Here is a 25,188-nt window from a genome sequence, read left to right as displayed (position 1 = left end):
CTTTTTCTCTGGGGCGCATCTTGACATTCTAATTATCCTGCATATGGGCATGTGTCTTAGTCCTTCCAGGATGCTATAACAAAATACCATAGACTAGGTAGCTTATGAACCAAGACATTTATCATTATAGTTTTGGAATTTGGGAAGTCCAAGATCAAGGTGCTCAGAGATTTGTTGTCTGGTGATGGTCCAATTTTTGATGCATAGAGGGTGACTTCTGGCTGCATCCTCACTCTAGGATGGGGAGAAGCAGCTCTCTAGGGCTGTTCTTCCTAGACAGCACATTCTAGTTGTGTACTCACATGGTGAAGGACCCAACAGTTCTCCTGAGCCTCTTTTATAAAGACCTTGCTCTCATCATATAATCACTTGCCAAAGGCTGCATTTTAATTCCATCACCTTGGTATTTTTGAACATATGAATTTGAGGGGAACACAAACTTTCAGATCATAGTAGAAAGATTGTGCTTTTAGAGTTTTGGGGCCTCCGCAAGCTGTAGAGACTGCTTAAGATGGGAAGATCAAGAAAAGAATATCGAACATTCATCAGCCCTCACATTCAATTACTCTAGAGACAACCACCAGTCCTCAGGTAGACAGTCTTGCTCAAATGCTCTGGATGGGTCCAGGAGTGGGAATTGAGTATCTCGTGTGTGACTTACTAAGTTCTGGTGATAGGGCAAGAGAAACTCTATTTTTCTGGTTTTAACTTCATAGTAAGAGAGGTCACTTGAAGTTCACTTAAGCTGTAGCTGACACCCCCCTATACACCCCAGTCCCCTTATCAACTCACTTCAAAGCAGAGCAAAGCCATAAATTGGGAACAGAACAAACAGAGCAAATTGGGAAGTAGGTTAAAGGCTAACCCATTATGGTCATTGGAATTTGGTTGTCTGACCTCCCGGGAGAAAGGTAAACTTTGTGCTAATTATGTGACATTCTGGTGAGTCCTGAAAATGAAGTAATGGTTACTATGGAAACCTGAAATGTACAAAAACCAAAGATGAGACCCAGAGTGGTAAGGACATCTTCTCTGACTCCAGGTTAGAGATGATCCGTCAGCCGGCTCCAATAAAGCTTTGTTCAGTCATACTTCCTCAGTTTTCTTGTGTCTTGCTCGATGGACTTGCTTGCTGTATCACTGGGACCAGAGAAATCTAGTAAACCAGCATATAGGCCTTTTGGAGATTACCATCATTAGTTTGTTGATCCCCTGGCTACAATTTTATCAAGATTCTAGACCAGAGAGGAACCTCTGTTTATTAGCAGAATCTCAGTGGAGAATCCTCATGGTTACTCTCTGCTCACCTCTTTTTCGATGATGGCACTGGAAGGGATAAAGGGAGAGGAGGGTGTGGCAGGTATTGTTTTGGTTGATTGGCACTTCCCTTTTCAATCCTTCTCTGACTGTCCTCCACCACTCTTGCCTAGCTACTTTTCTTAGACACTGTTCTCTATCCCAGTTGACTTATATGGCTCCCCTAGGAGTGCTCATTCTCTGACATGACACTAATCCCCTTGCCACTTGATCTGGGCACTTGAATCCAATTGTTAATGAGGTCTTTCTTCAGAGTTTCTCTATTTGAGATCAGAGTGTTAGTATTTCTATCTAAAATATCCTCCCAAAGTCTTGTGCACTGAGACTTGGGATTTTTGGAAGGTGATTGGATCACAAGGACTCTAACTTCAGTGGATTAATCCACTGATGAGATAATTTGCCAACATTATTGGAAGGTAATAGAAATTTAAGAGGTGGGGTCTAGTTCAGGAGGAGTGGGGAAAACAAGAGGAGCGGGTCACAGAGCATGACTGTGGGGAAGTGTGTCTTGTCCCTGGCCCATTCCTCTCTGGCTTTTTCCCTTTCTCTGCTTCCTTGCTGCCATGAGGTGAGAAGCTCTGCTCTGCTGCCATAATGTTTCTGTCTCATCTCCAGCCCACAGTAATGGAGCTGGCCTACGATGGACTAAAATCTCTGAAACTGTGAGCCAAAATAAACCTTTCAAAGTTCTTTAAATGGATTTGTGTCTGGTATTTTGTCACAGTGATGAAAAGGTGACTAACATGGAGAGTTATCCCTCTCTGATTAGTTGGCTTTGTCAAAATGTGAAGCTTTGGAGTTACTATAACGGTACTGAGGAAAGAATGAAGTCATGAAGTAGATAGGAATGGTGACAGATATGTAGAGGCCTGGCTCATTCTGTAGCATTGGTCTAGTTGTTTCTGAGGACCAGAGAGATTCCTGGCTTTTAATTTTCTAAGACAGCAATCATGACAGGTCATATTTATATCATGCCCTAATCCCTCTAAATAACTTATTCAAGTCTCCTAAGAACCATATGAGAAAGATAAAGTTATCATTCCCATTGTATACATGAAGAAACTGAGGCTGTACAGGGAGGTTGAGTAAGCTTTCCAAGGTCACAGAGTCAGGACTTGTACTCTGCTTTAAGTCCCATGTTCTGCCAGTGCTCGTAGACATTCTCTCAATCCCCAATGCCTCCTCACCCCTTAGGCAAGAAAAAGGGCTCCAATGGTCAGGGTTACCTTTTGAATAGTCACTGAAAAAGTTCATTTTTCTTTCTTTCTGCCTTGCTCTTCTTTTTCACTTGCCCTTTCTTTCTTCATTTCTTCCTTCCTTCTCTCTAGCTCACTCCTTTCCATTTTAAAATCCATTTGTTGCCAATCTCCTTATATTCTCAATTACTTTCAACAGCATGCAATTATACTGTCATTTCCCACGCTGAAAAACCCTCCCCTGACTCCATTCCCCTCTCAGCTTCAGTCCCATTTCTCTGCTTCTCTGTACAACAAAACACTTTCATACGGGGTATGTGTGTGCAGTATCCAGCTTATTCCTCCCTTTTCATCCTATCCTAAAGCCATTTATCAGGCATGTGCCCCTGCCATCCTCCTGAAACTGCAAGGTCACAAATGAACTCCATGTGGCTACTCCCAGTGGGCAGTACTCAGTTCTCACCCTATTTGCCCTTCTAGCAGTACTTAAAGCAGCCATTCCTTCCTTGTTCAAACATTTTCTTCACTCAGCTAATAGTATGCTATGCTCTCTTGGTTTTCAGATGGCAACGCATTTTCATTTCTTTAAATTTTATTGTAAAGAGAAAAAAACAAAAACGAATCAACAACAACAAAGAGAAAAACAAACACAAAAACAGTAAAAACGATACAGAATTTCAAAATAAGATGATAGGAAATTAACAATGGTTGTTATATCATAAATTGTTATCTTCAAAAAAGTTGCTCAGATTACCAGATGTAAGAATGCAAGACTGATCAAACAATTAAACATTAACTGTTCCTTTCAATAAATCACTAGCAATTAGTGGTACAATTATCTTAGCTATCGTGTGTGTGTGTGTGTGTGTGTGTGTGTATGTGTGTGTGTATTTCCCTTCCTTTTTTCCTTTCCCCCATCCCATTTGTTCTTTCCTTTGAAAAAAGATAAACATAACAATGAAACTGACCTTCAAAACAAGTTATTAGGACAGTTACAATAGTTAATACATTGTGTATTGTCATCTTCCTAGTAGTTATTCAGAGTAGATAAACTCAAGGCTTTTTATAGAATTCAGAGTATTCTATCTTTCCTATACAATATTAGCACAAGACTTTCTTTTTAGCCAACTAAGAGAAAACTGTATTGTTAACTGTATAACAATTTTAACTATCTTCTATATACTTATTTTTTTCATTTTTCCTTTCTTCCTTTCCCCTTTTCCTATCACAGTTTGTCTTTTCTTTTGAAGTTTCTTCCCAATTTGCCATATCTATTGTACATTTTGGATCTTATTTACTTGTTCGTTTTTTCACACTAGTGAGACAATATGATATTTATACATATGGGTCTGATTTATTTCACTTATGAGTAATGGCTCAAGTTGTGTCCATTTACCTATAAAAGCCTTGAGTTTATCTTTCTTTATAGCTGAGTAATACTCCATTGTATAAAAATACCACAACTTTTTTATCCATTCCTCAGTTGATGGGCATTTGGGTTGTTTCCAAGATTTAGCTATGATGAATTACTATGCTATAAACATGGATGCACATACATTGCTGTGGTAGGATGTTTTCAGTTCTTCTGGAAATATTCCCCAGAAAGGGAATAGCTGGGTTGAATGGGACCGCTAATCCTAGTTTCTTGAGGAATCTCCACACTGATTTCCACAGTGGTTTTATCAGTCTACACTCCCACAAATAGTGGAGAAGTGTTCCTTTTTCCCCAGAGGCCTTCCAGTATTTGTTATTCATTGATTTCATGATGATAGCTATTCTTTCTGGGATGAGATAAAAGCTCAGTGTTGTTTTAATTTACACTTCTTGAATAATGAATGCTGTTGAACATTTTTTCACATATTTAATTGCCATTTGTATTTCTTCATCTGAGAAGTGTGTATTCATTGCAGATGCCCATTTTTGGATTAGGTCTGTGAATTTTGGGGGACTGATTTTTCAAAATTCTTTATATGTTCTAGATAGAAGTCCTGCATCTGAGGGATAGTTGGCTAAAATGTTTTCAGAATTTGTGGGTTTTCTTTTCACTCTGTTGGTGATTTCTTTTGATGTGCAAAAACTTTTAACAGGATGAGATCCGGTAGGATATTTAGTGATTTCACTCTTTTCATTTCTTATTGCATGAAATTGAATTTTTTCTTTCCTTTTTTGATAAGGTTGGCTAGGGGTTTGTCAATTTTATTTATGCTTTCAAAAAACCAAGTCTTTGATTCATTAATTCTTTGTATTGTTTTCTTCATCTCAATTGTGTTAATTTGTGCCCTGATCTTTATAGTTTCCTCTTTTCTTTGGGTTTTTGGGTTGGACTTGCTCTTCCTTTTCTAGAAATTTTAGGTGCAGCATTAGGCTATTTATTTGTTTTTGTGTTGTTTTCCTGATGTGTGACTTCATTGCTATACATTTCCCTCTGAGGACTGCTTTCATTGCATCATACAGATTCTGGTAAATTGTTATTTTTGTTTAATTGTAGATATTATTTAATTTCTTCTTTAATTTCATCTGTGACCTATTGGTTATTCAGGAGGGTGTTATTTAATTTTCATGTATTTATGGAGTTTTTGTGGTTCCTTTTGTCATTAATTTCCAATTCCATTGCACTATGGTCAGATACTATACATGGGATAATATCAATTCCTTTGCATTTACTTAAGTATGTTCTATGGGCTAGTATGCAGTCTACTATAGAGAATGTTCCAAGTGCAGCTGAGAAGAATGTGTATTCTGATGTGGTTGGGTAGAACACTGTGTAAAGGTCTACTAAGTCCATTTCTTCACAAGTTTGGTTAAGTTCTGATATTTCTTTGCTGATTTTTTGTCTAGTTGATCTATCTCTTTATGTCAATGGGGTATTAAGGTCCCCCTGTTACAACTGTGTTATTGGTAATTTGGTTTTTCATGTCTATTAAAATTTGTCTTATATAGTTGCATTCTCCCATATTTGGTGCATACATATTTATGATGGTTACCTCTTTCTCTTGAAGTTTTCCCCTAACAAGTATGTAGTGACTTTCTTTATCTTGTTCGATCATTCTTGGTTTAAAGGTCAATGCCTTTTCAATGTCACTTGTTGGCTTTTCTTATATTCCTGGACTTTTAATGTTGGAGTTCTTTTGGGTTTAATCTTTTGTCCTTGGTTATGCCCTTGGTAACCTCACTAATTCCTATGACTTTACATACCATTTTAAAACTGGTGATTCCTGATTATATATTAGCACAGTGGAACCCTTTTGTAAGATTTAGATTCCTTTGTCCAATTACCTAGTTGATATTGCCACCTGAAAGACAGATCTGGCATCTCAAACCCAAGAACTCCAAATCTGCTTTTCTTTTAAAATCTGCTCCTTCTGTAGTCTTCCCCCAGTTTAGCATTCCAGTTTTTCAGAAGCTTCATTCTTTATTCCACAATTTCTCTTAGATCCTATATTCAATTCATTCACACCTTCAAAATACATCTAGAATCTTACCATGTCACATTACTTTCAGTTTCAATGTTACAACCATGGTCCAAAGTCACCTTTATTTTTCGGTGGGATTCCTGAAATAGCCTTCAACTTGTCCTTCCTTTTCCTCCCTTGCCTTTTAAAATCTTTCCCCTTAGCTCCCAGAGTGACCTTTGACAATGTGAATTATATTATGTACTTTTTTTGCTCAAAACCCTATGATAGCTCCATTTTTCTCTCAGAATAAACCCCAAAGTTCTTATGTGGTCTATATGGTCCTATAGGATTTGAGTCCCTATTACCTTTCTGGTCCATGCTTTGATACTCTAACCTTCCCCCCTGTACTCTAGGCATACCGTATCTCCACTGTTCCAAGGCCTGTTGCCTGTGGCACCAGACAGCTGAAACCTTAAAAGCCTCAGGGCCTTTGCACTCTCACTTCCCTTGGCCTAGAACACTTCTTTTCTAGATATATACATAACTCATTCCCTTACCTTTTAGAAATCTTTGTGCAAATGAAAATTTCTCTGGTGCTCGTTTCATCCTATATAAAATTTAACATATTCCCTATCATCTTCCCCTTTTTTCTTTTTCCTTAGTACCTACTACCTTCTCATGTACTATATCATTTATTTACTTTATCAGTCTATCAATGCTATGTGCTGAAATGTGTCCCCATTCCAATTCACATGTTGAAGTCTAATATGTGGAGATGGGGTCTTTTAGAGGTAGTTATGGTGAAACGTGGTCATGAAAGTGAGACTCTCATGATTGGATTACTGCCCTTATAAGAGTTTTCAGACACTTGTCCTACTCCTCTCTTCTTCTCTCTCTCTTTCCCCAATGTAAGGACACTGTAAAGATTCGGCCATCTACAAGCCAGGAAGAGCGCTCTCACTGGAGAACCTAATAAGGCAGCAACTTGGTCTTGGATTTCCTAGCTTGTAGAACTGTGAGAAAATAAATTCCTGCTGGTTAAGCCACTCAATCTACAGTATTTCATTGTAGTCAGTCAAGCTGCTTAAAACAGTCCCCTTCACTATGCTCAACAAGAAAGGTTTTGTAAGGGCATGCATGAGTGAATCAGATGGTGCTTGCAGAGAGGATGACACAGACAGGAACACATTACAATGGAGAAAATTGTTCAGTTCTATGATGAACATAAGTTCTTTGATGGGGGTGTTCAAAGAAGGGAGAGGTTATTCAGATGAGGAATGAGTCAAGGGAGTGGGGAAGATCTAGCTGGAAGAGTTAGCTTTGGGGCTGTGCTTTTAAAGAAAGGTATGATTTGGACTTGTGAATATACAAGGAGGCTCAGGGAGCTCATGTTGAAATTAGGGTCTGTGAAGGACAGAAGTGGAAAATCAGGTCTGAAAGAAGTCTGGGGCTGAATCAGGAAGGGTGCTGAATGCTGCTGAATGTCAGGTTCAGGAGTTTTGTCTTTGGGTGTGGTTTGAAGTTGAGAGGATGGGAAATTTATAGAATTGGCAGTAAAAATATGAGCCATCAATCAGTGAATTCCTTGATTTAACTTTTGGTTTTTATTCAATTAACTGTCCCTAAACTGAAAACTCAGGTTTACCAGGGACCTGATTCAATGGTTCCTAGCTTACCACAGATAAGAAACAAATGGGAAAGAGGGAGGAGAGTTTTGAATATGAAAACAGATACACTTCCAGGGAAAGAAGAGCTCAATGACTTCTTGGCTTAGAGGATAAAGATGGAAACCCTAAACTGTAGACTTAGAACCTCTGTGTACAATCTACCAGGTAACGATATGGAGTCTTCACAGAAAGGAAAGGTCAGGATGGCTCTGGACTCTGCTGTTTAACAACACAGGAAGGGATGTGAACCATTTTAGAAACTTTCTCATTTAAAAGGATCAACATAAAAAAATGATCTGGTGATGGACTTGGTGGCATATGCCTATCATTTCAGCTACTTGGGAGGCTGAGGAAGGAGAATCACAAATTCAAGGCCAGCCTGGGCAACTTCATGAGACCTTATCTCAAAATAAAAAAGTGAAAAGGGTTGGAGATGTAGCTCAAGACAGAAGGCCCCTGGGTTCCATCCCTAGTGTAACACACACACACACACACACACACACACACACACACACACACAGAGAGAGAGAGAGAGAGACAGACAGACAGACAGAGAGAGAGAGGGAGAGAGAGAGGGAGAGAGAGAGGGAGAGAGAGAGAGATTGGTAATAGAAAGATCATGTTTTAGTCACCTGGTAAACTCATATGAGTTAAATCCCCAGACATAAATTTCTGCTGAATAAGCAAGACATTATTGTAATACTGGCATTATCAAGTCCAGCACAGATTGCTGCATGTGTGATGTGCAAACATACATACAGAGCGAAAGAGAGTGAGCTGTACAGATAGTCTTCAACTTGCTATGGTTAGACTCTACCATTTTGGACTTTATAATGGTGGAAAAGTACTACATATTCAATAGAAACCACTTCCGATTTGGATTTGGATCTTTTTTCTTGGTCTAACAACATGCATTATCTCCCCTTGTGATGCTTGGCAGTGGGAGCCATGGCTCCATCAGTGATGCCGTTACGAGGGTCAACAACTCCTTTGCAGTGTGCAGTGTTGGTAAGCTGGGCTGTTCCGTGGGCTAAGTAGGTTAAATGCACTTTCACTTCTGGTATTTTCCATTTATGATGACTTTATCAAGATATGATACCACTGTGAGTCAGGAGTATTTATATTATGTCAAACACATTGGATGAAGTGTTCCAGATTTTTCTTTCCCAGCCTATTTGGTTCTGGTTCAGAGGGGTAGACATATTTTATTAATGTATTAAAACTTACCCCCACCCCTTGATTTTTTCAGCATGTCACATTCATCTTTGCATCCCTCACTGGCTGCCACAATGTTCTGGGCAGAGTAAGCACTTGAACAACATGTGAACTGAAATGTTACACTTCATGTCTTAAGGACCAGACACATGAAACACAGTTTTACTGCCATGGGTACAAAACTTATGTAAGACGGGATAAGATAACACCTTATGTTTTGTTCCTTTCTTGGTTTTTACTGTATTTAGAACTTGTTGCCTTTTAGTGATTCCAACCACACACTGGGCAGATGTCTTCAGGGACTTCTTTCCAGCAACTCCTAGGTCCCTTATCTGTGCCAGAACTGATCGGTTAGAGGCTAACATCTTGTGAATAGCATTTGGCTCATTTTCTCTTAAGCACAGTACTTTATCCTTGCTCACATTGAAGCTCATCTGTCACTTTTTCACGCAGAAATACAAGCTTGCGGGGGCCTCCTGCCACTTATGCATTGACTTAGAATGTGCACAGAATCAGTATTTCGATTGTTTAAGAGTTTCATTGTTTAAAATAGATTTTATCCAATAAATGTTTATGTAGATCTTACCATGTCATGGACACTTTTCAAAGCAATTTATAAGCATAAATGTGTTTAATAAAATTAATCCCATGGTTAACATTTTTTGATAAGTGTTTTATTTCAATATAATTGGTTTCATTTGTATTTTATCTCATGGTTTTAGGATTATTCTGATAAGAGGTCCACGAGATCGAAAAATGTTAAGAACACTTATTCCATATTCTCTCAGCCATACTAGGCAGAGACTGCAGATGAAGTGGGCTGGAGATCGGGAGGACTCAGGAATCCTGCATTGCCTTCCCAGCTCCATCATTCACTTAGTGGTACGACCTGTTTCTGTCCTTTGAAGACTAAGTCTTTGTCCTTGGGAGACTTGCTTTCCTTAGCCGCACTAATGCTGAGTAAGCCACTTTCCCTTGAGAGCTCACAGGGCACTGTGAAGATCAAATGATAGAACCCCTGTGCATCAAGTTGCTTGAAAATCTTGTATTTATTGAGGAACATTAATGAGTTAAGGTTTCAGAGGTCTGGTGCCACAGGCAACTGTTACTTTTTGGGTACTTTATTCACACGTACTTGAAATGACTGCAGTTGGGCACAGCATGCTTTAATATGTCCAGCGTAACATTTTCTACCTAAGATCTAACGTTGTCTCCATAAGGCTCTATAGCTTGAAGGGCTCATACCTGTGTGTAATCAATTTCTTTTCTTCTCTTGCCCTAATAATTAATTGCATCAGTATGCTTTTGAGATCTTCTTCCCAGATAGAAAATTTAGGCAAGCTGTGATCTTTAAAGCTTACTGTCAAACTAAATAACTGGGATGCTTTTTTGGATCTTGGGATGTGGGTGATGGAAAGCCCTTCTGGCTTCTTTGCTAATGGGATGCAGCCTGTGCTTTGAAGAGAGGACCTGAGTTGGAATGATGCTGAGACTATCTCTGAAGACAGCAGAAGAAGTTTCACCTACTCTCATGGAGCACTGGTCAGAAAAGTCACCTGAATTTTTGTAAGCTAGCAGGTCTCATTCTTTTTTCAAGTTACTGTGTGACCCTATGGGGTTCCCAATACTGTAAAGGTAGCTCTGGAGTCTTTCAGAGTTGGTAGCACCCTGTCAGGCACTTTATATTGAGAAGAGACTCACCAACAATTCTTTGAATGAAATATGCTTACATTTCCACCATTTTTTAAAAGTCAAGGTCTTGCAATGTGGTCTAGGCTGGCCTCAAACTTGTAGCAATCCTCCTGCCTCAGCTTTCCGAGTGCTGGCACTGCAGGTATGTGCCACCATGCATGGCTAGACTTTTCCTTTATACATGAACATAAAAAGTCTCAGAGAAGTTAAGTGACAGTGTTAGAAGTGACCCAGGACACCATGGTATAATAGGAAGAACACAAATTGAAGCCAGGTTAACTTGCATTCAGCTTCTGGGCTTTGTCATATACTGCTGTGTACCTAGCTCAAGTAATCAAACTTCCTTGAGCCTATTTTTCTCTTCTTACCCATCTGTCAAGCTCCCTAACATTTGTGTCCCTGAAACAATACAGGGACAATACAGCCCCACAAACAAGGATACAAATATAGGATAGATTAATGATAGATACCTGATACAAGATAGTGGTTGAGCAGGGTCTCCCACAGAAACATCAGCTCTTGAGGGAAGGAATCACACTGTGTTCACCCCTTAAATTTTAGGGTCAAGACTTGCACATAACAGGTGCTTTTATAATGGCACATAAATGAACAATGTAGGGTTTATAACAATACTTACCAATTAGGTTGATTTTATGGTTAAATAAAATATTTGAGCAGTAGAAAATTTTGAGCTTGCAGTTGGAAAGACCAGGATTTAAAACTCATCTCTGCCTCTTCAAAATTTAAGCAAGTTACTTTATACCTTCAAGTCTCAGCTGAAGCAGGGGTGAATATCATCTACTTTTCACATTGTAGTAAAGTGAATGAATAAATATCTTTATCTATCATTAATCTATCCTATATTTGTATCCTTGTTTGTGGGGCTCACTGATCAATGTTAACTTTTATTGCTATGGCTTATATGTAGATGTCTCCTCAAAGCCTCATGCACTGGTAGGAGGGGCTTTTCAGAGAGGGTATGATACCGGGATTAAGGGTGAGAGGCTAGGATTAAGGGTGTCCCACCCTGGGTATGGGTGGTACTACCCAAAGAGTGGATAGCCTGGATGGAATATAAAGGGACAGAAAAAAGGCAGGCTGCTTCTGATGATGCTGTTGCTTGCTGCTTCCGCCAGCCCTGCAATGCCATGGACTGTTTCTCCTCTCCAAAACCCCTCTGCCATGCCATCCTGTCTTGTGGCGAGCCGATTATGAACTCTACAAATTACAAAATACAAAACTCTACAAATTGAAACCTCTACAAATTAGGAGCTGAAATAAACCTTTCTTCCTTTAATTTGGGGTGTTGGTATTTTGCTTCAGCAATGAGTAACTAAGATAACTCTTGTTATGTATCATTAGTTGCATGGAGCTAACATGCTATGCAAATACTCATTTACAAAACATTTATTGTGCACTTTCAATGTCCCAGGCTCTGGGGATGTGACAGTGAACAGCGAAAATGAGGACCACACTGTCACAGAACTTACACTTGGGGGAGCAGGCAGGGTGAAGGCACTGAGAGTGATAGTTTAGGTCTGAAGAGCCCGACATCATTCCCACTTCATCAAAACTGTTCATCGCTGGTAAATACTGGATATTTTTACATTGAGTTTTTATGGTTTTCACTAAAGAGTGAAGGACTTAGACTCAATGTGTTAAAAGCCGCCCTTCTAGCTTCTAAAAGGCAAGGGCCGGCCCTACTCCTTTTGTATCCTCTAGTGTCTGGCAGAGTGTGTGGAATCGGGTAAATGTGTGGAATAGGTTTTCAGAGGCCGATTTTCCTTCTTGAGGCCCACTAACATGATGTACCCCACAACTGCGGGTGTGAATGTAAAACATGTCTTTAAATGTGGGTAAGATCAGGAACTTTGGCTGAACATAATCATTACTATAACTCTTTGTTGAGAACTCATTGTGGAACAGACTGGCCAGGCAGTCTGCAGACCCTATTTTATTAATTCTTTCCTACCACTCTTTGGGGTAGGTATGAATTCTCCTTAATTTTGTCTATAAGGAAACTCAGTCTTTCGTTGTGACCATGTAACCTGGAGGTGATCTGGGCAGCATGACCACAGAATAGGTGCTCGGCAGATGGTAGCAATTGTGGAGAAAAGTGGAGGCAGATGTATGTGATGCACTGTTCTAGGCATCTGAGAATCCCAAGGGTTTACACAGTTCTACTGGGTGAGTTGATGGTTCTTGCACATTTACACTGCCCTTTCAAACGATAGTTTATTCTGTACTATATGGAAACCACACATTTTGAGATCCACATGTTATTTTGTTGTTGTTTTTTGAGACAGAGACTCATGATGCAGTTCAGGCTGATCTTGAACTCACTATGTAGCCAAGGCTGGCCTCAAATTCATGGTGATCCTCCTGCTTCAGCCTCCTAAGTGCTGGGATCACATGCATGTGTCACCATGTCCCTGGGGCCCAAATTAAAAAAAAAAATCTCTATATAACGTGGAACACAGATATGTGTCTAATTTTCTTTAAAAAATAACTTATTCATTTGCATAAAGATGCTTAACAGGCAGCTTGGCAATATTACAAAATCAGATCTAGAGATATCGCAGGACGAGGGAGGGAGCTGAAACAACCACTTGTAAAATAAGAGGAAACTTCTATTCATTATTTTCTGGCAAATATCTAACAGCTGTATCTCATAAAAATAACAAAACAGCAATATTTCAAAATTATGGAGGAACACCAGAGCCATAAATAGCACTGAGAAGTTTGAAAGAAAAATAGCTTCATTAATAAATCCTGATGTTGAATGTAAAGAATTGTGAGAAATGGCAGTTGCTGCAATTTGATTATGTAGTAGAATGCAAACATCTCTGTTCTTATACATCATAACAAGTCTGGAGTGTATTAATCAGGGTTCTCCAGAGAAACAGAACCAATGAGATGAGGAGAGGGGGAGGGAAGGAGGTGGGAGGGAGGGAAACTAAGAAACTGGCTCCTGTCATTTGGGAGCTGCCAAGTTTGAGGGCTGGCCAGCAGGCTGGAAATTTCTGGCAGGACAGCAGGAGTTAATCTTTCAGTTCTGAGTCTGAAGGTATCCTGGAGGCAGAATTCATGACTCAGGGGACCTCAGTTTCTCCTCTTAAGGCCTTTAACTGATTAGATGAGGCCCATTCACATTCTCATGGGTAATCTACTTTACTCAAAGTTAATTGGCTTACATGTTAATCACATCTGAAAAATATCCTCACACCAACCTCTATACTGGTGTGGGACCATAGAAGTGGTCAAGTTGACACACAAAATTAACCGTCACAGCTAGTACATTCAGGACCTTGAGAGACCTCCCTGGACCAAAGTGCCAGGTGCAATAGAAACAGTTTGCAATATAAATAAAGTAAAGGAGAGTGAGGTATTTAGGTTGGGCAGCTGTTATCTTAAAATTTAGTTTTATTTAACTTAATTAAATATGGAATAACTGGTAAGTGGAAAATTTGCCTCAATTTCCTAGATATTATTGAAAGAAGGCATTCTAGGAGCCTGAGGCTGGTGAATCAACATCTTCCACTGTGTTGATGACAGAGATGCTTCAGAGAGGAGGCTACTGTAAAAATAACCCAAGCTTCCTCTGGGGCCACAGTGGGGTGCTAGAGGGGAAGCCAACTTTGGCAGGAATGGGCTACTAAGGAAAGCTGTTTCTAGTTGTCAAGTAGGGCTAGCATCTTCTTCCAACATCCTGGTAACAAAGGGAGAAACTGAGATAATCTACTAAAGGGTCACTTAGAAATTTATTCAAAACAAAACACAAACTGAGGTATAAAAAAGGAATATTTATCTTTTAAAAATACAACTTTGAACACTACTGGCACCTCATTTACAAAGTATTTTTGCGAAATACTCTGCATCGGCTTTGCTTACTCAGTGCATCCTCTCACCTTCGAGGCAGTTCAAGGAAGGGCACGCTCGTGTTTTAAGCTCCACTGCTACTACCACAGGAATAAATAAATAAAACACTCTCTGCCTCAGGCATTAGCCTCAAACCCCTTTCCTCTTCTACCAAGCAGAACTTCTTCAACGGTCCACTTCCACGCCACCTTTGCAAGCTGCTGTTTGGGCACTGTAGAATTGGATGCATCCCCAGCAATCAGCACTCCAGATGCTGCAGACCACTTTGTAGGAAGCCTCACACACTCTGGCCCATTATTTACCCATTAGTTCATTCCCATTAATACTTATATCAACTCTTTACAAATATTCAGCAAGAAGTAAACGGAGTATTTACAGCAGTACACAGTTTGCAGTTTGATACACCGACAGCAGAAAAAAGGGACCAACAGACTTCAGAAGGCCAGAGGGGAGAGAGTATTAAAATAACTTTCTCCTGCTAATGTGTGTGCACAAGTGGTCACACACGAATGTGTTTAATTCATAGAAAACTAATCATGCCCTCCCGTAAAAGCAGACTATTTACATGAGATTTTGAATAGCACAAACACATGCTGGTCATACTGAATACTTGCTGTCTGTAAAGATATTTAGATTTATTTTTTTTTAATTCTGAAATAGACCTTTTTATCTATTGGAGAAAATAACTTTGGAACATTTGTCAACTTTTGGTTCACAGTAATTTTGCAAAAAGCCACAAACCATGCTTTGTTTTTTCAAAGGTCAACCTGGTAAGCACCACCTAGAAGACACTGATGTGTTATTTATTTACTGGTCTACTAGAGATTAGAAAGACAATGGCAGTTACACAGAGTACCTAGCGCTCCTCTTACTCCTATTGCCAGTAGCAGCAACATTAACGTGAAAAGTTTGGAAACACAAATCACATACAAATCATTAAAACATTTCAGGTAACAGGTTTTTTTTCTTAACAAAAATACCAAGGTCTAGAACAGTAGTACAGATACTGAAAACACTCCAAATACTTTTTAGTCTCAGGACTTTTTCAATTCTACTAACAAGGAAAGACAACCAATTGCCAGAAAGGGGAGGGAGTTACAGCACTTGAATTTTGAGGCAATTTCTTCTTAGAGCCTGTAGCTGGAGGTGATGTTCTAGGATCCTTATTTCAACTCAAAAGATATTCCAGGAATGAACTGAGAAATTTAAAGCAACTTCCACTTGAAAATCATTGAAAATACAAATCACTTCGTAAGCTTGTCCAACACATACTTATTTTCAGGATCCCAAGTTGGTAGGCAAAGAGACTCAGGTCAGTTTCAAGCCCTCAAAGCCACAGAATTTCCATCTCTTCTCCAGACTGGCTCCAACTCCTGTCATTTCCTGCTTGAAGGTGTGCTGGAGTCTGCTCATGAGGCATTCCACATCAGTAGTGCAGATCTGGAGGGCAGAGAGCATACCCTCCATTTTAGAGCAGTTTCATGCTCTCAATTGTGTCTTGTTTCCTAGTGCTGCCTATTTAGGATGATGATGATTATGGTGTGTGTATGTGCATGTTAGGAGTGTGTGTACGACTTGCCCTGCTCTCCCCCTTGTGCATTTATGTGTGCTGGGAGAGTGGCTTTCAGACAGTGGTGTTCCTCTGCTGTGATCACCAGTCACTGCTCACTGAGCTTCTGTTGGAAAGAGCTGTTATCCGTTACATGGAGAGGTCTGGGTATAGTCAGCTTAATGATGGCTGCTCAGTGTCGGTGACGCTATGTGAGGCCCACCGAAGTTGCCAAGTCTTTTAGGAGGGGAAAGAGGCAGGATCTGTCACACATTGTTATGGTTTGTGCCTGTGTGTCCCCCCAAAGCCTCATGCGGTCATGGGGCAGGCTTTTAGAGTTTGATTGATTATGGGTGTGAGAGCTACACCCACGATGGGGTGGATAGTTTGCATATGTAAGGGAGAGGAAAAGGGTGCTTGAGGCCATTCCGCCCTGGTACGTGCTTGTTGCTTTGCTGTGTTCTACCGCCATCAGCTGTAGCTCTCTGCCACGTGCCACTCTGCCTTGTAATTGGCCAAGTATGGACTGAAACCTCCACAAACTGTAAGCAAAATAAACCTTTCCTTCCTTAATTTTGGACATCAGGTATTTTGTCCCAGCAACGAGAGAAGACAGAATTTGGTACCAGAGGAGTGGGGTTGTTGCTGTGACTATACTTGACCATGTGGTTCAAGAGCCTTTGGAAATGGCTTGTGGGAAGTGTTTGGAAAGGTTTGGAGCTGTCGCCTGAAAGAGAAGCACTAGAACACCTTCGGCTGTTCTGTCTGGGCGATTGTGGTCAGAGCTCAGAAGCCCAGAAGACTGATAAAAATCCTGCCCATAAAGACCGGGTTTGGGAGGTTTCTGTTGGGAAGAAGGACTGCATTGGTTGTTGGGCTCCAGATGATGTGTGTTATGGCTTGGCAGAAAGTTTGTCTGCATTTTGCTCCTGTCCAGAGACTTTGCCTAAGACTGAGATTAAGGGCGGCAGTGGACTGATTAATCTGGCAAAAGAAATATCAAGGCAGTTGAATGTTGGGGCAGTGGCATGGCTCTTGTTGGGGGCTTTTAGCCAGATTTATATTGAGAATCAAGAACAAAGAGCCCAGCAGGGTGATTTAAAATGTTGTGAGTTTGGCCAGAAAGGAAGCTCCTGTAAAGCTGTGGACTGCAAAGGTAGAGCTGAGGAGATCTCTGTTGCTGAGAAGGAACAAGAAAATAAAAAAGATGGCCTGAGGGTATCACAAGAAGCAGCAAGTGTCCACCCTTTGAAGCCTCAAAACGGCAAAGGTGAAAGACCTTGCTTTGAGAAAAATGCTGCTGAGTGCCATGTTCCAGAATGGTGGCGGCAGCCGTACCAGGTTCCAGAATGGCGGCAGTATAGAGGATCTGTTCCTCAGAATTGTACTCAGAGTGCCCAGAGATCCAGGCACTCCACCCCTGTGGCCAAGAGAGAGGAAAACTTGGCTACTGCTCCAGGTGGCAGCAGACCTTGGCATCATCCCCATTGCCCTGGCTTAGGTGCATCGAGAATGCAAGAATTCTGAGGTTTAAGAGGCTTCCACCCAGATTTCAGAAGGCCTGGGAGGCCAGGCAGCGTGCCCCTGAGAGGGCAGTGTGTGAGGCTATGAGTGTGAAGCAAAAGGTGTGCTGGAGACCTCAGAAATTTAAAAAAGCCAGGACCGTGGATCATCTAAGGAAAGCTGCAAGGAGGGAACAAAGCAGGCCTAAGAGAGAAGCTATGGAAGCTATAACCACCAGAAGTGCCATAGGGGTGGACTCATGCAAGCCCTTTGGAGCTTACAGTGTGCCACAGATTGCTTCAGATGCTGGTCATGGAACTACAGGACATAACGTTAGCCCTGCTGGATTTTGGACTTGCTTTGGTCCAAATGCTCTATGTCCCCCTGTTTGTACCTTTTGGAATGGTACTGCTTATTTTGTGCCATTGAATGTTGGAAATGTTTAACTTTTCATTTGTACAGGGGCTCACGACTGAGATTTTGCCTTACATCTTGGAGGAGACTTGGGACTTGGACTTGTCAGCAATGCTGAAACTGTTAGGACATTGGCAACTCTTCCAGATGGACTAAATGCTGTTTGTATAAAGGGATGGGCATGAGTCTTTTGGGGGCCAGGGGTGGAATGTTATGGTTTGTGTCTGTGTGTCCCCTCAAAGCCTCATGCAGTCATGGGGCAGGCTTTTATAGTTTGATTGATTATGGGTGTGAGAGCTACACCCACGCTGGGGTGGATAGTTTGCATATGTAAGGGAGAGGAAAAGGGTGCTTGAGGCCATTCCGCCCTGGTACGTGCTTGTTGCTTTGCTGTGTTCTGCCGCCATCAGCTGTAGCCCTCTGCCACGTGCCACTCTGCCTTGTAATCGGCCAAGTATGGACTGAAACCTCCACAAACTGTAAGCGAAATAAACCTTTCCTTCCTTAATTTTGGACGTCAGGTATTTTGTCCCAGCAACGAGAGAAGAGTAACCAAGACATACATGCATTCACTTTCAGAGTAAGAGGGGTGTGCAGTGCTCTGTGTTCCTACTTCTATGCACTGTTTCTCTTTGCTCACTTCATGCACAGACAGACACATACCCAGCACCACCTTAATACAACAACAAATGTGTAGACTCTTTTAGGGTTTGTTTTAGGTAGTCATCTTTGCATTAGTAGCCACCTTCCTAACTTGAGCCTGGGCACCAGGGCTTGGCTGAAACCCTCAGCTTCTTGTTTCATCACTTTTTGTCCTTGCCTCAGTTGTTTCATAGTAGATAATACATTGGTGATGGTGGGAGGCATATTTTCAATAAGCCTTCAAATTTTGAAAATCAACATTTGCTCATGGATAAGGGGTCTAGGACAAGAGTTGGATGGGCAGGAAAGCTGGTTAATTTGCAGTTGCTATGTTAATCAAGAGAAGGGAGGAAAATTCTTCGCCCATGTATCTTGAAGTATGGTGGCCTCATTCAACCTTCATTCCTCATTCAACCTTGCCCTAGATTTTCATGGTTTTAGCGCTGAAAGTCTCAAGTGGAAGGAAATTCCTCAGTCCTACACCAGTGTGGACAGTTGGTCATCCTTCTTGCAAGAGGGAAGCTCACTGAATCATAGTGAGATAGCAAGTGAGAGAAACTTCCTTATATCAATAAGTAATAGCTTATTTATGCCTGAGGAAAGTAAGGTCACAAAGAGACCTCCATCCACTGTGTTTCCCCCTTCAGGCCCCACATACCTTATTATCAAGACGGTGCAAGTAGGAACAAATGTATTCAATGCTTGCTCCAAATGGGTGAACATGAAGGAATGTAGAGATAATCCCTGCGGAGATAATCCCAGAGGTTACACTTGAGCATGGCATTCTTTGAGATGTGTTAAGTGACAACTAACTCATATGTATAACACATACACATGTACAACATAAATGTACTGGGTGCTACTCTAAATTTATATATATGTTCATTTAACTTATACAGTAACCTTATGGGGTAGGTAGTCCTCATTTCACAGGTGAGGGTACTGAGACACAGAAAGCTGAAGCAACCAGATCAAGATCACGCAGCTGCTAAGTGGCAGAGTTGGTATTTGAACTCAGACCTTTGCTCTTTATCACTGCACGCGCTGCCTCTTACTATATTGCATCACAGGCAGAAAAGCTGGCATTTAAGCAGTCACTCCCATAACTCATGATGGTTAAGGAACATTTCAGTTCTAGAATTTTATAATGACTTTAAATAAATGAGATTTTTTTTTGGTCTTTTTGAGACAGGGTCCCACTATGCAGTTCAGGTTGTACAATGACTTTAGATTATGCTATTCTTTTGCAGTTCTTTCTAGACCTAAGCAGCTAAGTCTTTAAGTTAGACTTTAGTCTTTTAGGCGTAAATAATGTCTTGCAGTTGGAGCAAACATACACATCAGGTACTGGGCCTGATTAACTTAGTGCCTCTCATAACAGAATCTGCTGGTTATGTTTGAGTTTTATTTTGTGAGCAGCTCTGTAAAGAAAAGTTAAACCTTTCATTCATGGCTGAGTGGGCACTAGCATGTTGTGCTTGACAGTCCTGAATTTCTTCATATAACATAATTCTTAAGGCAGTTTGCAGCCTCCAGGGATGCACTTGACTTTTACTCACCCTGACTCTGATGTGATGACTGGCAGCTGCTTTAACAGCCTTGATTATTCCGGCCATTAGTTTAATTGTTCTAATCTTTCTCTGGCAACAAGTGGAGAAATTGCTCAAAAATACTGTATACTATTTGAAGTATTTTGAATTCATCTCCTTTTATATGATCTTTGGACATTAAACAGACCCAGATTTGTGTTTGCTGAAAACTGCCAGGAAAAGAAAGTGAAATCTGATTTGGTTTATAAACTGCATAGTGGGACCCTGTCTCAAAAAGACCAAACAAATACTCTTCTGTCCCTTTACAAGAATGACAAAGAATAGCACAAGTTTGAACTGGAACTTGACGTGCAGTCAGTTGTTTGAGAAAAAAAATCTTTCAAGTATTAGATGGCATAGAGATTGGTTGGAGGACTTTAGGAGGAACTGATGAAGGAGCTCAAAATCTGCTCAAAACGGATGCTGCTGCTTCTAACACGACATTATTCTTAAATGACTAGGTAAATTGAATTTCTCAACCTGGATTGTAGTTGAGAAATTTAAATTCTGAAGAAGACGGTACACATTCAAAGAAATTCTGGATGTCATGGCCAAGAAAGACTGTCAAATGCCAAGAAATAACTCCACAGTTTAAAAACACTAAGCAGTTTTTGTGAGTTAACATTCAAAGAGCTGATTTTTTAAAAATAGAATTTTCTCTCTCTCTGTTAGCCCAAGACTACATTCTTTAAAACACAGAACAAGAAACACTTATTTTTAAGAACCACTTTTTCCCCCCTCAGGCTATCCATTACAGAAGCTTCCTGCACCCAGCACTTCTCTGACATGTCTCTGTTGCAATGCTGATTTGTTAAAAATCGAGTTGGAAATCCTTGAAAGTTGTCACTTTTCCTGAGGCCTCAATGGCAGATCCTCCTGTGCATCTTTATTAACATATCAAAGTGTTAAATCTGAGTAAGATACCCATTACCAGAGGAGGGAGGTGTACCTTGAAAATATGCAGAAGTCAGTCAGTGTGGAAGATTCTGGAGACTAGGGCATGGCTACTGTGTGGCTCAACTTCATACAAGGCAGCTGGGATTAACTATCCCCCCTGAATATTTTAGAACCTCAGTCTGCCACTGTTCTCCAAATGGAATATAAAGCCAACAAGCATTTGTGAATAGCACTGTAAGTGTTAGAAGGGGCTTCTCCAGTGCTGAGTGATTTAGGCTAATTATCATATGTAATACTTGCAACTGCTCTTTGAGGTTGGTGACATTATTATAGAGAAAGAGGAACTGAAGCTCAGGAAAGGAATGGTGGGGTCAACATGGAAAGATAGGTCTGCCTGATTCTTGAACCATTTGTGCTACACTGACTTTTTGAATGAATTTTCTTACAGTGAGAACAATACATTATACTAACATTTATTTCGTCAGAGCTCACCACTGTCCAACACACCATATCCAGCCTCCTGAGTCATCTGCCAATATGAAGTAGTAAAGAAATAAATATTTGATAGTTGTCCAGCTGCCTGGCACACAGCTCCTAAAACTCTGGAATTACTGGAGTGACAGAGTATCTTTCAAATGTTTATAAATGCCTGGGGCACCCTCAATAGCTTCAGGTTGGTGTCTGGCTGCCAGTCAGAGGAAGGAATGATTAGAGGCTTGGAATTTTCAGTACTTCCCTCTAACCACACCTATATAATGAAATCTTGCTAAACACCTCTAATTGATGGAGTTCAGAGCTTCCCAGTTGGTGAGCACATCGAGATGCAGGGAGGGTAGCATGCCCAGAAAGGACACACAGTGGTACTTCGGTACACCAACTTAATTCTTTCCACAATTCTGGTTACAAACTGAAATGGAGGTGAACCAAATCAAATCTCCCCATAAGGTCAGCACTGAATTATCTACTGAATTTGATTTGCTTCTTGTCCAAATTGGTTTTCTACCAGAATCATGGAAAGAATTAAGTAATTAAGTTTGTGAACCAACGTACAATTGTAGAACCCTCCTAGTACATACTTCATGCACCTCTTCCATTTGGTTGTTCTAAGTTGTGTCCTTTAAAATGAACTAATAGTCAGTAAGTACTTCTCTGAGCTCTGTGAGTTGTTCTAGTAAATTAATGAACTTGTGGGGTGGCAGTTGTGACTCTAGCCAAATCGAACAGCAGTGTGGGGGAAGTTGGAGCTGTAGCTTGCACCTGGAGTGTCTTCCATAGGCCTATGTGAAAAGGCTTGGTCTCTGTCCCACAGCACTGTGGAGAGGTGCTAAAAGCATTAAGAGGTGGGGCCTAGCAGGAGGTCTTCTGGCCACTGGGGGCACATTCATGAAGAAGTTATTGGGACCCCAGCCCTGCTCCGCCCCTTTTGCATACTGGCCATGAAGTGAAGGGTTTTGCCTCACACTGCTGCTATGATACGCGGCCTCGTCACAGGTCCAAAAGTAACGAGGCCAGTCAGTCAAGGACTGCAACCTCTAAAACTGTGAAACAAAATAACCTTTTTCTCTTTATATGCTGATTATTGCAGGTAGTTGTGATAGCAAAGAGCAGCTGACATATCTGGGGAGCTGATATTTGAGACTGGTATCTAAAATAAGGACAGATTTGTGAGACTTAGTGGCTACACCCGTGAAATATGAAGGTAACTCTGGCTAGTGGGAGTCAGAATTTAACTGAGTTGAATGGTAGGACACCCATTTGAAGTTGGAGAAATAGTGTAGTTAGAAAAGATACTACGTACGTGGTGTCAGGAGGTAAAAAAATTACCCTCTTATTTGGTGTCAGAAATGTCATGAGTAAAAGTAGCCAGTAGCCTGGAAAAGCTTGCGAGTCAGACACTTGCTTCAGAGCCTCATCTGGAAAAAAGCTCTTTGCTCAACACTGTGTGCACCAGTCCCCTGCGTGGATATGAGAGGCTCGGCTATCCTTGCATGGAGACTTAAAACCAAACTATAGTGTCCTTCTGCAGCTGAGCGCCTTTTAATATGCTTGTACAGACACACTAGATGTGGTAGGGTTGTTCAGGAAGCTCAAGAGGGCTGGAAGCTGCTCTTACAGTTTTTATGGAAATCTATACTTGCTCTTATCCCATCATCTTTAGGACACTGGCTTTTCATACTGTCCTGCTTCATAAATGCTTGGCATGTGCTTATTAATTATATGTAAAGCCCTTCCTTCCTCTACTATATCTTATGAGTATGTGTGTGTGTTAGCTTCCTTACCCACTAGCAGTGCTTCACGTTCAGATTTGATAGGACTGCCATTCATGGTCTTCTCAAGAGGGTAGTCACTTTCTTGGTTTGATGCACAGAGTCTAGAAGCACAGTTTTCCTGTGGGAATAACATGCTTCCTGGGTCAGTTCACTGTATTTGGCAACAGAGTTGGTTTCTATTAACTACACAACAATGACACTTAAAAACACATAGGACCATAAAGACAGTATTGTCCAGTTTGGATGATCGAATAAGAGAAAAACAGTATGGATTACAAAAGCACCACAGATCATCTAAAGTAACTTTATATGGCTTCAAAACAGAAAAATTGAAACATTTATCTTCACTGGTGCTTTTTCCCTGCTTTCATCATTCTTGACTCTATACAGGGAATCTTGGGAACCAGACTCAACATTTATTGTGTACTAACTTGATACCAGATACCATTAGATATTACCTGTATTCTACCAATGAGGGACATAAACCTATCATATAAATTAGGTAAGCAGACTAAAATTACACTGCCAGCATTTCACCCTAGGTCATTCACTGTTAAGAGGGTCACTTTTTTTCTTCAGGTATTACGTTTATTCTCAGCTAATGGTGAATCTCATCTCTCAGTGAAGAATCTGTAATATAGCCAATCCATTCGCAGGTCTACAGCTATTGCCTTTTGAACTAAAAATCAGAGCCTCTATCTATTGACTAGTGGTTGTTTCCCATTCTTCTCTCTGGTAGGCACATCATCTGTGAGAATATTCTAGACTTTACAGCAAGAAATGACCATGACCAAAATATCATTAGTTAATGGACTTCTTTGGCATTGAAATTTTTAATCTTGCTTAGTGTAGTTGGTAGTTTTAATGAGATACTTAGGTAAAACTCAAGCCCAGCAATGACAATAAAAAACACCTCCAGACCATCCATGGACCTTTCTTTCTGTCTTGGATGTTGAGGACATATTTCTGCATTATATATGTTCAGAAAGAGACTTGAAAGAAGGAACTTTTAGAAATCACTGCTTCAGTCATTTACTTTTGTAAAAGAGAATGCTGGGCAATTGCTCCTTGAGGGGCAGATCATGGCTGACTCAGATGCTTTGTCACTTCTTCCCTTCCACAAACCCTCAGAAGGGACAGGATTCCGTCTATTTTCTTTAAAGGTGTCTTCAAAGCTTCCCAGATGTATCTCTGAAAGAAATGAATGGTCTATGGCACAAGCCATGTTGTTTTGTGGGTTTTGAGGCTTCCTGGCTGTAGTCAGAGGGGGCCCTCTGATAGCCTACTCAATCTTTGGCCTTTAGAATCCAACCCAGGCAATAACAATTATGCCAAGTTTGATTTAAATTATGAGCTTGCTTCTAAGCCCCAGACTTCACTTCTGCTTTTAACTCCCTTAAAATATTAAGTGATCCAGTAAGCCATTTCTTAATTGTGAGAGTTTAACAGATTGGGGTTTATTTAAGATGTCATGATTTCTTAAGAAGTTTTAGTCATTTTGAATAGAACTATGGTCTTACTGAAAGTTGATTTCAATTTTATTATAACCGGTATTTAAAAAATTAGAAGGTATATTTAAATAATGTTTATTACCTCAAATTTGACTAGTAGACTCAAAGAGCAAATTTTTTTCTGCAGTAAGATACACATAGGTCCCATTGTTATACTGTGAAACACTGACAATAACTCACACTGTGGCTTACTGTCAAGAAACCCAAACAAAACCAACAAAAAAGGATCTCTCCTCACTGAAATTTATTGCTTTCCTTTCAACCTGAAATTATTTTTTGTCATCTAATGTGATGGTACTTTGCTTCCTAACCTAATTGTGTCAGGTTGAAATATTTGGTCACAAATCAGCTTCCCAGAGAAGATCAGTTTATAATGAACTGTCATGAATTCTTTTAAAAGAAGCTTTGCTTAAAATAACAAGAGAAAAACATATTCTGACTCACTGTGTTTT

At 40.5% G+C, this 25,188-nt stretch overlaps 1 protein-coding gene across 4 annotated transcripts in view; it reads right to left on the bottom strand.

Moving 5' to 3' along the window:
• Nucleotides 1–12,947: 12,947 nt before the first annotated feature.
• The window catches only part of Enox2 (ecto-NOX disulfide-thiol exchanger 2), a 331,866-nt gene continuing 319,625 nt past the window's right edge, over nucleotides 12,948–25,188 (bottom strand). For all 4 annotated transcript variants that reach the window (XM_005401231.2, XM_005401230.2, XM_005401229.2 and 1 more), the window contains 3 exons: nucleotides 23,235–23,343; nucleotides 19,128–19,213; nucleotides 12,948–15,801 (listed from right to left, as the gene is read on the bottom strand). In XM_005401231.2, coding sequence (XP_005401288.1) covers nucleotides 15,670–15,801; nucleotides 19,128–19,213; nucleotides 23,235–23,343 — 327 coding nt within the window. In that variant the 3' untranslated portion in view covers nucleotides 12,948–15,669. The remainder of the gene's footprint in view (nucleotides 15,802–19,127; nucleotides 19,214–23,234; nucleotides 23,344–25,188) is intronic.

The sequence above is a fragment of the Chinchilla lanigera genome, unplaced genomic scaffold (genome assembly GCF_000276665.1).
Source record: "Chinchilla lanigera isolate Chin_1 unplaced genomic scaffold, ChiLan1.0 scaffold00072, whole genome shotgun sequence".
NCBI classification, from domain to species: domain Eukaryota; kingdom Metazoa; phylum Chordata; class Mammalia; order Rodentia; family Chinchillidae; genus Chinchilla; species Chinchilla lanigera.
The sequence above is the reverse complement of the archived record's forward strand: the minus strand, read 5'-3'. Positions and strand labels throughout refer to the sequence as shown.